The sequence below is a fragment of the Heptranchias perlo genome, chromosome 1, assembly GCF_035084215.1.
Source record: "Heptranchias perlo isolate sHepPer1 chromosome 1, sHepPer1.hap1, whole genome shotgun sequence".
Lineage (NCBI taxonomy): Eukaryota > Metazoa > Chordata > Chondrichthyes > Hexanchiformes > Hexanchidae > Heptranchias > Heptranchias perlo.
Window position 1 is genome coordinate 48,938,852 of NC_090325.1, and position 13,822 is coordinate 48,952,673.

The 13,822-nt window shown below is 38.4% G+C and overlaps 1 protein-coding gene across 2 annotated transcripts in view; it reads right to left on the reverse strand.

Annotated features, from left to right (window-relative positions):
* Positions 1 to 8,395: 8,395 nt before the first annotated feature.
* Positions 8,396 to 13,822, reverse strand: part of dcaf12 (DDB1 and CUL4 associated factor 12) — an 85,741-nt gene continuing 80,314 nt past the window's right edge. Inside the window, exon 9 of one of the 2 annotated variants that reach the window (XM_067984720.1) lies at positions 8,396 to 11,844. In XM_067984720.1, the coding sequence (XP_067840821.1) occupies positions 11,686 to 11,844 (159 nt within the window). In that variant the 3' untranslated portion in view covers positions 8,396 to 11,685. The remainder of the gene's footprint in view (positions 11,845 to 13,822) is intronic. The other variant, XM_067984729.1, reaches the window with a different exon arrangement.

Sequence of the window (13,822 nt, forward strand, 5' to 3'; positions counted from 1 at the left end):
GTGGTAAATAGAAAAGTATAGCAAGTTTTACACTACCTGCAACCTAACATTGCTTGATGCTGACATGGGGTGCCTGTAATGGAAAGTATTCTGTTTCCCTGCACCAACATCCTTCACTTTGATGAGCACAAAAATTCACACCAAATTTTTTTAAAATTTCAATAATAATTTTTATAAATAAGTTAGAAAGAATCCTAACAAATACTAAATCCATCTGGTTTATTCAAGCACTATTGATAATATGCACATATACAATCTTTGTCAGTGTACACCATTTTGTATAGTGAACATCACAATCTACAATCCATCTCAGAATGCAGATAGGATACAGACAGCACTTTAAAAATTTTATAATGGTTGAGTTAGTTGCTCATTTAAGAGGTATGTTGATCAAAATGTTTCTAGTACAAAAATAAATATATATAGGAGTGAATGCTTACCCTTCACAACATTTTTTGTTGGTTTCTGCTTTTTATATATGATACAAGGCTGGCATAGATACCTGACTGGTTGTGCCTGACCAAAAACTATGCAAAGCAGACCTAAAAGAAAAAATGTACTTCCAATTCAGCAGACTTTAAAAAAAAAATGGCAAAGCTGGATACTATTCAAGAGCTTCCTAAAACAACAAACCTGCTTTTTAAAAAAGTCTTTAGCTGAAAATGTTACCTAAGCCTATTTCAACAAAAGTAGTTTTGTCTAAGTGTGGACTTGTTCACACTTCAATAATACATTTAGGAACCCTAGACTTTTTAAGGCATTAAGTAATGTGTTCGTGCTGAATAAATTGCAGAAGTTTTCTGTGTTTAAGTACTACAGTCAACTCTTAATTCTAAGTCACTTAGAGTTAGCTGTTCATCAAATTTTTTTGAGCACAAAATATTTCTTATAATGTTTTATTTACATGAATTTGAATTACTAGATCATTTGGATTTTTTTTCAGCAAATTATTTTAAATTTCCAATAGACTATAAATATTTTAAATAGAATGATATAGAAAATATATTCATCTGGGATTGATTACAAGCTGATGATCTTATTTGGAAGTATAAATTGCATCATAAAATGATTAGAGAAAATTACAGCTCTGAAATCAATTCAAAGTATGTTTCTCATAGCACCAGCATACACCAGAAAGCGTGGGTGAGTGAAGTGCGGTTTGCAGTGGCGATCAGACCAGTGCACTCTGTGTCACTGCTGTGCAATTACACTACAGTATTTTAATCCCTCAGCACTGTATGTTTATCTAGTGATAACTACCCAAAAGTAATGCTGTGAACATCAATGTTTTGGAGTTCAAATAGATATTTAAAAAACTGATGGTCAACAGTAAATATAAAAGCTTTTTGTATAAATCTTTGAGCAAAGTTTATTCTCAAGTGCTACTGCGTTGTCTCAGTTTTTAGAAGGGTTAGAAATTAGGAAATGGTTCATTGCTGTCCAGTTGCCCATGTTAGCCAAAGATGTAATCTTCTGCAAAACATTCAGCTGCAGCCCGGTCCTGAAAAATGAGTAGATTTACAATATAACAGCACAAAGATTTACTAATACTTTAAAAGATTAGCCTTCTTTTGCCAACCTATTCTTATTGGAAATTCAAAAATCTCTCCAAGACATACAGAAAATCAAGCAGTTGATTCACTGCTGGAGCTGGACAGACAGGAGCAGGATTCAAGATACAATATTAATCTGTTCATTAACGTCCCATACACCACTTTCATCTGTACTATTTGTCACAATAACTGTAATGGGTGCATTGTGAAGTAGCTGACAAGGAAGCAGGAATGTTCTTATTGCAGAAAAAAGATGAAAAGTGGGGCTTCACCTGTGGTACCTATGATCGGTCAATTAAGGAAGTATGAAAATTGCTGTACCATATTTGGCTTGAGCAGTATGTAAATCACAAAGCTATATGTGGGTTTAGGATTGTCAAGTGCACATCTGAAATCTGCACTACTGAAGTGTTTCAGAAGAACGTTCTCAAGTTGGTGGGCACTGGAACCAGTCATGCAGAACAAGGGATCGAGTCCAGTTTACACTGCATCAATTAAAGGAGCACAAATGTGAAGAAGGTATAATGATTAACTTATCAAAAAGCCTTCGAGTAGAAGGCGTTGGCACCTAAAACTATAGAAAGAATTGTTCAGAATTTGCCCACAAAGACTAGCCTCCAGTTTTCAGAATCTAGTGTATGTAGATAATGAAAATTAACATTTGGCTAATGAAGGCCAGGAAAAGGATGACAACTACAACACTTCTGCTACATCATCAGAATACAGGGAAAATGACAGTCAGTACGCTTGGTATTTCATGAACGGTTTAGCAAATGGAGATAGGCAGCCAGTTGAAGAAGCAACACCTGGCCATATAAATGAACCAGATTTCAGTCAGTTCCAGAATTGAAAAAAGTTAATTGCTATTGAAGTTGAATCATGTCCCAGACCTCCCAATCGTACTGTGAAATTTTGCATGAAGTAGCATGATGGTATAAATGCAAACAAAGTGGTCTTGTGCTAACTGCTACTACAGGGTCAAGCTGTTTCCAACAGAAAGAGGATCAGGCTTCAGCTGTTGTATTCACTGAGATAGCAAAATCTCATTTGGAAACACAGCAACCTTAGTTTTGGATGGTTGTACAAAAGGCCCCCACCCAACCATAGCGATATCATCTGCAGCAAAATGTTCTGAAAGATTGAAAACTTGCTGCCAATTGATACTCGTTTTAAAGTACTTTGTTTTTGCCATTTTGCAAAGTTTTTCCCACTGAGCTAAACATTTGAGAAGTTTTTAGGGACAATTTTCTTCTTCCCTGGCCCAGAAATGCACCTGAAGTATGGACACATTGTAGAAAAAAACATAGCTGGATATTACTGGAATTGCATTATGTACAAGCTTCCTCCCAAATTTTCCTGAAGCTGAGTTACATCTGAAAGGGGTGTCGGCATTAAATCTAGTTCTGACTATGTCACTCGTGCCAGCGACCTGCTATTTCTGCTACTCACAGGGCAGGATGCCCCTGCCCCGCCACAAAAAAAATCTTATGCTATTCAAATGCTGACTAACTTAAAAGGGACAGGCTGCACGTTGCAAGTGAACTAGTTTCTTTGGGTTTTTGTTATTGTTCAGCTTATTGGAACTTCCATAACTGTTGCAAGTAAGGGTACATTGTATTTCCCAGATCCTCAAACATTCACGTTCTCTCCCTCCACCCCCACCCCACTTCAGCAAGGTGAGTGTAATCTTTGAGATTCCACTCCACATGGCTTATTTGGAGGAAGGGGAGGAAGTTGAAACTGTGGGACTTTTGGGAGCTTAAACATCACAGAAGAAAAGGCCTTTCCCCCCCCCCCCCCCCACCCCCACACATAATCTAGGCTGTGACTTTGGTGCAGTACTGAGGAAGTGCTGCACAGTTGGAGGTGCCATCTTTCAGATGAGACGTTAAACTGATGCTCCATTTACCCTCTCAAGTGGACGTAAAAGATCCTATGGCACTATTCGAAGAAGAGCAATGGAGTTCTCCCCGGTGTCATGGCTAATATTTATCCTTCTAACAACTGAAAAACAGATTATCTGATCATTATCACATTACTATTGTGGGACCTTGCTGTGCGCAAATTGGCTGACGCATTTCCTATATTACAACAGTGACCACACTTCAAAAGTACTTCATTAGCTGTAAAGCACTTTGAGATGTCCTGAAAGTCGCTATATCAATGCAAGTCCTTTCTTTTCCTTTACAGGGTCCTTCCAAGTAGCAACTGGGAGAAATCAACAGCATTAGTTAATCTTCTGCACACAGTTCAATTAAGCAAGTAACTGGTGCCTTGCTCAAAAGAGCTAAGCAGTGTGTAACGTTCCTTTGGAACCTCAGAAGCAGCGATCTTTAACACTTAGCTCTAAGATTGGTGAGATTCTCCAGAGTGTAGGGCATAGTGGATGCCACACAAGATATATTTATTCAAAGACAATCTACACCTCCTACAGTCAAAGGCAGACTTCTGGAGGGGGATCAGGGATACACACTAGACCCATGGGATTTGACTCCTCGGCACCTTCCCAGCACACCAGGGAAATACCATTTTAATGAGGCCTATGCCACTAACAGGGCAATAACAGAACATGCAAGTGGCATCCTCAAGCAACAATTCAATTGCCTGGACTGTGCAGGGGGTATCCCGCAATGCTTGCCAGCTGAAGTCTCTCATCATTGTGGTGCTTTGCATTTTACATAATCTGACTATAAGAACACAGGTAGAGGGTCAGAACCAATACCCCAGAGGAGAAAACGACGAGGATTGCAAGGCCCTTGAGAGCTACGAGAAACATTCATCTAGCATCGCTCTGGGACATTTTCACCTGAGCCATAGCTATTCTATCCCACCTTCAATAAAACAAAAGCTAAACATTCCCCAGCAGACACTTCTATTCCTACTGAATCATTTTTCTGGGACACACATTTACAACCTGCACCCCTTAAAACAACTTCTTTGCATACACAGCGGCTGCATTCCAAGTTGTTTCCTTCAAAATTAATGATCGTGTGTGTGTGCCCCTCGTGTTTGTCATTGGGGTACTTGCCCATTTCCCAAATAAGCATTTATGCTGCATACTGTAAGACAGAAAGGCGCTGCATTTATATAGCGTCTTTCATCACCTCATTTCAAACCACTTCACAGCCAAGGAAGTACTTTTGAAGTGTAGACAGCGTTATGATACAGGGAAACGCAGCAGCCAATTTGACCATAGTAAGGTCTCACACACAGCAACGAGATTAATGACCAGAAAATCTATTTTAGTGATGTTAGTTGATGGATAAATAATAGACGGAAGAACTCCCCTGCTATGTCGACGGGAGAGGGCAGAAGGGACCTCAATTTAACATCCAACACAAAAGGCAGCAACCCCTCAGTACTGCACTAAGTTTCAGCCTAGATCATGTCCACAGGTTTCCAGAGTGGGTCTTGACCCCATGACCTTCTGACTCGGGGATGAGTGCTACCACTGAGCCAAGGCTGACCACCTTAATTCTTGGGTTTCTTCTGAATAGACTCCCACTGTCAGGAGACTGGCATAAGAGGTTCAGCTGTGACACCAGGATAGGTTCCCGGAAAACAGGTGATACTGTATCTCAGTGAGCATAGACACCCCAACGGTCCAGTTACAAACTCTGTGCTGCTGTAGAGACAACTTGGCCCTTCCTGCTTTCTGGTGGTCACAGGGAATGGGGGCATAGAATGCTGTGGAAGTGATGTCAAAGATAGCAGTGTCAGTCATTGACACTTCGGGCTGGCCCCTGCTACAATTCTCCATGTCACTGCACCCTCTGATCTGCACGTGAGCAGATCTTATGGCAACAATAACGACGCAAAAGTACGTCCCAATATCAAGCCTCATTTTGGCAACTCATCCGTTATTCTGCCCACGGTGACAGTGAGATTACTGCCCAAGGCCTGTATGTGCTGTCTAAGGTGTCAAACAGACCTCTGGTGAAAAGCAGCACTGCAGATGGTCCTGGAACTGCATGATCTAGATTCTGTCCCTCAGGACCCTACGTGTGCAGCTTGTGGACTCCGCAGCTGGCATTATTTGGTCAAGGACTCTGGGCAAATTCCCTGAACCACCCCCAAAAACCTCATGTTCCGAAAGCACTTTTCTCTTAAAAGCTGGGCCACAGAGAATAGGCTCCCTATCCTCAACCGCTGGGAAGGGAGGTGACCTCATCCTCCAACAAGGGGCATCCTGCTCGTTTTCCTCCACTTGCCAGGTGTGCTGTGCTAATGCTATTTAAATCACCCGGGTTGAATGTCTTTATACTGGTAAGTGAATAGGTGACGTGCAGTGATAGGGTGTTTGGCGTGCTGCTGCTTATTGAGGGGGTCCCAGGCTGCTGGATTTTAAAACTTCTGCAATGATAGAAAAAAGACTGTTGATAATAAATGAAATAGTTGTAGTCCTGTGCTGGCAAAGGCAAGCACATGGCATGGTGCAGCAGCTCTTCGTAAGCTTGTGTAACAGTACTTGTGAGAGGACGTTAGAATGCAACTGAAAAGAAAGGATCCTTGGCATACAAGGACTCACCCGCCTGCTTACCCATTTCTGACTACCTCATGAGTATTATGGCCAAAATGTATTGGGACCATTTCCACTGAAAAAGGTTAAAAGGAGATTTCATAGAGGTTTTTAAAATCACGAAGGGTTTTGATAGAGTGATCAGGTAGAAACCATTTCCTATGGTTGTAGAGTCAGTGACAAGGGGCCATCAGTCTAAAATTATTAAGAGTGGAGAGAAGGGTTAGGAAACTTCTATGTTTTGCTCCTTAAAAGGGGGCCATATCCCTAATGGATGCTTCCCAACCTCCAGTAACAGTAAGCTCCCTTCTATTATGGGCCCTTTCTCCTGCAAGAAACAAAGCAGGGTTAAAGTAGATTAAATAGTGTGCAGTGTCAGATACTATCCACGCGTGAAGGGGGAACTTTGAAAAGATGTGAAGCATGCAAATGAGATGCCTGGCTTAGCAGTGTGCACCAGTAGTGTGCAACATAGTGAACAGTGACTCCTAGAAGGTATGGAGACCCATACTAAGGTCAGGGAGGGCATGCATAGTACTCGAGATCCTTGATCTCATGAGGCACTCAACGATCTGTCCCTTTAAGCCAGCTTCTTCCTTTCAAGGCCCCACAAATTCCTGAATTCCCCACTATCCCGTGCATGCCCACCTAATCTAAACGAGGCCCTAGAGGAAACTGGGCGCAAAGGATAACTTTCCATGCTGCAGTGGGGAGTGCCTCCAAAGGAAAATCAGCTCAAGTTCAAAGTGCTAAAATCCAGAGTATCCGTAAATTTGTTTTCATTGTTCTATTTGCTAGCAGTTTAAAAATAAATGATTGCGACTAATTTTCTTAGAAAAAAATGTTGGTCTGGTAGTGTGGCAGTTATTATACTGGACTAGCAAAGTAGAAGTAGAGTTCAGTTCCCACCATGGCAAGTTGTGAAAGTGAACTCAATAAATTTGGTAATTTCTGGGCTATCACCAATAAAATGTTTTAAAAAAGGACCGTAACAGCTGCTGGTTTGTCAACAAATGTCCTTCAGGGAAGGGAACTTGCCACCTTTACTTGGCTTGGCCTACCTATGCCAAGCTTGCCATTCAGTTGTACAAACAATTGGTCAGGTCAACTAGGAATAGACAATAAATGTGGCCATGCCAGCATTGCTCACATTCAGCATATATAAAACACTGGTGTTAAGTCAGACACTGATTTTGAGAGTTAGACATGTATTACTTACCCTTCATGAGCACATCCATGTCAAAATATAATTGTTGCGATGACATCCTCAGTGTCAGCCTTGGCTCAGTGGTAGCACACTTGCCTCCGAGTCAGAAGTTTGTGGGTTCAAGCCCCACTTGAGACTTGTGCATGTAAACTAGGCTGATACATTAGTGCAGTAATGGGAGAGTGCTGCATTGTCAGAGATGTCGTCTTTTGGATTAAACTTTAAACAAAGGCCTTGCTTGCCCTCTTGGGTGGATCTAAAGGATCCTATGGCACTATTCGCAGTAGAGTTCTCTCCATGTCCTGGCCAATATTTATCCCTGAACCATCACTAAAACAGATTATCTGGTCATATATCCATCTTATTGCTGCTGTGGGACCTTGCTGTGCTTCCCTACATTAAAGCAGTGATTACACATCAAAAGTACTTCATTGGCAGTGAAGCGCTTTAGGACATCTTGAGGTTGTGAAAGGCACTATATAAATACAAATTCTCTCTTTTAACATTTAGTTTAAAAATGTTCAGAAATTCTAACAGCTGACTCAGCCATATTCTATGTGGAGAAAGACTTTTGTTCTCAACAAATTTCACCACTGATTTGGTTGAATTTCATTCTCTTCATAGATTTATTGGATAGAATATATAAGTAAATTCCTGAAATATAATTTCACCCTGCCCAATTTGTTTGCAATATAAATTAACACAGCAGGATCTATTCCCACGTGTAAATGAGTCACATACTCCCCAGTGAAACATGATAATAAAATGTGCCCAGTCATGGAATGCTTAAGTTCTTGTTCCAGCCATAGGTCCAATGGCAGGCCTGTATTGGAGACCAACGCAAAGAAAAGACTTAAAAAAACCCATAAAATGGGGAAAAATATTTCAAAAGATGTCAGGAACGTAAGAATTTAAAGGGGACAACAGCTTTAAGGAATAAAATGGAAAAATGTGTGTGAATTAACAAGCAGAAATGTACAACATGAGACCAAAAAAGCATAATATTAATTAACTTAGCACCTCAATAGGTAAATGGATAAGGCAGCCGATCTACTTCAAGCAGGTTAGTAACAGGTCCCTCAGGTTTTACCAGAATTAAGTAGCCAATATTTAGAGTAGGTTCTGTAAAGCATTTATATTTGGTATTTTACCTAAATATGCCATTACAATCAGAGGAAACACAATGAAGCTTAGATTTATGGTGGTACACTGAATTCAGTGCATCAATCTGCTATGCTATGGGAGTTGTAGGCACAGGCTCATATGCAAGATAAACTAAACATTAAATTCCCCATTTCAAGCTCCACCATTGGAGGAGGCACTTCTCACAGGAAATGAAAAAAATGTTCTCAATCCTTCTAGTGAGCCAACCACAGAGCAGTAATAATCTGAAAAGGCCTATTTGCCCTCAGCCAAACGAATAGCAAGTGTTGCTGGACCAAAAAAATTGGGTAACAAAAAAAAATATATTATATATTTTAAAAAAAGCTTACATTGGGTTCTGTAATGTATTTATAGTGAACATTTCACCCAAGCTCATTGTGACTGGTTTACTATTATAATGCTACATTACATTGGTGCACATTCAGGTGCAAAATATCAAAATACAGATGTGTACACTTTAAAGAAGAGTTAAAATATTTCTCAAATTGCAGTAGTTTGGAATTTAGAATCTTTTGACTGTGACAAAAAATGTTCTAAGCATGGAAACATCCACATTTTAAACCAACTAGTGTTGGTGTGATTATACAGTGTGATTGTCCACAGGATTGGTATCTCAAATTTGCTTTAAAAAAATGATCACTTAAACATACAAATTACAGAGTGTCCAGGAATGCAGTCTAATCACAGAGTTCCAAGTATTCTTTCATTTGTACAAAAGATCACAATCTACTCACAAGCTGTGTATCCTTCATTAATGTGAAAGAATCATCATTACTAGTAGGATATCCTATGTTTGGGAGGGAGGCTGGTGGTGGTGGGGGAGTAGCAGACATTTGTGTAATTCTACAATCTCATACTAATTATGTGACAAAGTTATGAAGCTTGGCTATTTGCTTTGTGATGGTCTGCTACTCAATTCCAGCCACTTTGTCTTTACTGAGTAGACTTTACCAATAAGCAATGGTTTTATTACTAATGCATACTACTTGATGCTAAAGGCACAAGAATTCCAAAGTGGGTACTTGATCCTTGATGGGACAACATACTTTCAGTTTAGAATAAGTGAATAAGTGCTTCAATCTGATTAGGATAAAAGGATAACTTCAAAAACAAAGTCCAGTGAGTAGCTTTTTACAAAAGTGTTATTTTAGGCCTTTCATATTATTTAAAAATGTTAATTTTGTTGCATTCAAAAATACAAAATATATGCAAATGCAAACATAAGCATTAGGTACTACCTTTAGAACATTTAAAAAGTTAAATTAAAATATTTAATTCCTGGAACAAAAATCATCAAATTAACTTACACTTAGAATGGCTCGACGATGCTGTTAACAGTTCATTTCTGAACACAAACTGAATTCTATAAACTATTACTGTTGGCAATAACACCACCAGTAGCCTACTGTGTTCCACCATTCAATTAGATTGTGGCTGATCTGTAACTTAATTCCATCTACCCGCCTTGGTTTCAAATTGATCTAATCAAAATGATCTCCTTTTGGTTTATATTTTTACATAGGAAAACTGATTTCAGAATACAGCATATAATAAAGGAATACACATAGGAAACAGAGTATTGTAATGGTTAGTTGCGTAGAACTGGCTTGTTCTTAGTGAGTGCTATTAATTTCCAAGCCCAGCCGAGCAGAAAACCAGTAACATCTTATTTTGATCAAAAGTTATGCTCAATCCAGCTAAAAAATATTTTTTTAAAAAAAAGTTCTCTTCATTCTATGCCCCATTTCTTAATGTTTTTAAGCACCCAAAAAGTGAATGTCAAGTTTGTTGTTTATAGATGTTGAACTATCTTTCTCACTTGTTGAAGCGAATTAATTGCTCTACTCATTAGTACAGAATTCTCAGAGCCATGGTCTCAAGTGCAATGTAAACAGAAGATATACTTGAGTGTAAGAAACCTATAATTCAAAGGGTTCAAAAGATATCATACACTGAAAATCCTATCTGAATGACTTGATATATTACAGCCTTCATGCATATTTTACAATATACACAACATTTACTGTTTGTAAATTTTGTTAGTCACAGTGGCATAGAATTTGCTCTTTGGAGCAAGTGCACAAGTCTTAAAGGTAGCTTTAGCAAAATAACATTAATTCCACTGCACCGAGATACCAGATTAGAGATTATATACTACAGTACCGAACAATTAAAAAAAAAATTGATGCACAGACATTAAAGTTTCAGATATTACCAAATTAAATGCACCAAAAATTCAGTTGAACTTCACAGCCTAATTTGTAAATCTGTAAAATTCCTTTCTCACCAAGATTTTTTATATACCATTCCATTAACAAATGTGCTAAGAAAAAAATCTTGAATTTCCAATAGGGACTGTACTAGTGTATGGTAGTGACTTTTTAATAGCAAGCAAAATGGTCCCAAATATTTCTATGCACCAACCACTGTAAATTGTACATGAGCTAATTTTATACAAAATAAAGTGTGTCCATTAAATTAACACTTGTTAAAGAGTAGTTATTAACTGGAATAGCCGTGTCCAACTATAATTATTTTTGATGCTACCATGCCATTGTAAATTAGTCTCCTTACCATTCAATACCCCCTGTCCCCTAATCACCAAGCAATTGCAACCATTTGCCATTTGTTCAAAGCGCAGAAGTAAATCCTACCATAAACTTGTGCTTAACACCTTGAAGTTATAATTTAAAAATGTACAATTTCCATTCATACAGCTTTATTAATAATTTATCAATTTCTTTGGGCATCATTAGGCCTATACTTCAAAACATTCAACATTTCGTTACAAGTAGAATTACAAGTCCATTAGAAACATGGACTAAAAACATTAACATATTTTGATATATGTGAAGGTAATGTATCACTCCTGCACAGAATCAATTAAGTTTTTTTGTATTTAATTGACACAAAGTACCTTTACACACATTACACCCCTCCAAACTTTCACAGAAAATCTGGTAGTGGTCACGCAATAATTAAAGGACCCTATCTCACTATCAGTAGTGAACCAGCTTTAATCTACATACATTTTCAGTAAGAAACTTATGTTAAGAAGGAAATGGAAACATACTGAGAAGCACTGACACAAATTAAAAGAAATAAAAGACAGTCATATAGTTGAACCAAAAAATATTGTGTATTTTACACAATATTTAAAACATTGGAAGGATTACTGCAACGTGAAAACCCAAGAGATAAAATGCAACAGATCTGCAAATACAGTACATGGCAAGGGGTTATTAGCTCCATAGGCCTGCATAATTTCCATGAAGACCTGAAGGCAGCGGACCCCCTGCAACAAAGAGCTTTGTTCCAGAGGAATCGTAACAATGCGTATAGACTGCATTCGGGAAGTGGTCGATGTCTGAAAAGTAATTCCTCCATGTTTCATCGTGATTCTGTAAGAATATAAAATAAGTGCATCAGAAGAGTCAAATTAAAAGTGCAATGAAAAAGCTATTCATCAATTGTAGAAAAGGTCAATTACTGAAAACGGATTAAGAGCGACTTAACAGTTAAATTAAAAACAAAGAGCAGATTGAAAGAAATAAAAAGGAATGTAATTTTGATCCTTTAGTGGCCCAGAGATGAAGTAACCATCACTGAACCATATAGGTCAGGAAGATCCCAAGTTCAGTATCTGGTCTGAATTCGGTGTGCTCAGCTAGGGCAGTGGTGAGGGCATGAGTGGCCACAGAACCCCTCATTTACAGAAGGGAAAAAAAAAATCAGCCAGATCACCATATGGACCTTTGTTCAAAGTGTGTGTGGACACTGGGTGAGGACAGCATCTAACTCAGTTGTGATGCCCTTCACAGCCCTCTACATCCAATGTTACGGTTCACAAATGTACCACGGCCAATTGGGCGAGGCACTGGACGGCAACTGCTAGCGATGGAATCGTACACCAATAAGGGAGCCACCCCTCAAGATGGGAGGAACAGCAGAGAGAAACAGAAAAAAGTTTTAAGAACAAAAAACATTTGAAAGATTATCTTTTTAAAAAAAATGCTTCTATTATAATGTGCCCAGAAGTCCGATTAACAGCACAGCCTATAATGTTTGTGTTACATCCGAGCTTTTTGTTAAATGGTTGAAGATACTTTGAACACACTGGTAGAAGCAATGGACTAGTGGTATTCCTATTTGCCAGAATCACAGCAGAAATTTGAAAAAAGTTGAATTGTACAGAAATCAACTTGAAGTCTCTTGCTTGGCCCTACAACCAGTATGTGGAACACACAGGTTGAGTATTTGTGTTAAAAATGTTAAAATGCATTACAGCATAAAACACTTTCAAATGCTCTTCAGATTAGATACTCCCAGCACAATGTATATAATTTTGTGCAATATATTTCATCCCCTCCTGATTACTTAATCCTAAACATTTCTTCTTTATCCTCTTCAAAACAAGGATCAGTCATTACCAGATATAAAAGAGGCAAGCTTTAACAGTTGTTCAAAAGCAGTGACTATATAGTTTAGCAGACTTTTACCAGATTTAAGATATATGGACACCTATGATAAAAACATCTCCCCATCCCTGAATGATTATATACTGTATCTACCAGCAAATTAAACAGTTATATACTATGATTTCACAGAATACTGAAAGAATCTAAAACCTAAAAACATTCCCAAAAAGCCAAACATTACAAATAAAACACACAAGAGCAGCAGTATAATTAAAGGGGCTGTTGCCATTACCCCCAAAAAACAAGCTGTTGCTAGAACTAAGTAGTTCCAACATGCCAATGACAAATTGCTTTGGAGTAACAATTAAACTTTTAAAGAACTACTGTACAGCAAATGTTCTTATTTTGTTTCAAATATAAACACAAGACTGTAATTGGACAGTTCAAGGAATTGAAAGATGACATGGGAGTTAACCTTATCGCCTATAAGCAACAATACTGGCTTCAGAAACAGTTGCTGCAAGTAAACTTACAGCAGTCTGCTATCAACTTTGTTTTGTTATGGCTGCAACAGGATTACTTAGGTGGGCTGCCTTCTGCTAACCAATAAATAGGGGCATAGAGCACAAGAGAAAAAAAAAGTAATTATCAATTTGTGCAAAACATTGGTTAGGCCACAGTTAAGAGTACTGTGTGCAGTTTTCGGCACTCCATTACAAAACAGACTTAAAGCTAACTTGAATGTATAGTGTAAATTCACCAGGATGATGCCAGGGATGGGAAATTATAGTTATGAGGAGAGCCTTGAGATACTGAGACTATTTCTACTGGAAAAGGCTAAGAGGAGATTCAATAGAGGTTTAAAAAAATATTAAGGATTTTGATAAGAGTGAATAGGGAAAGACTACTGCCTCTGGTTGGGGAGTCAATGATGAGGGATTATCAATTTAAAACTAAGAGT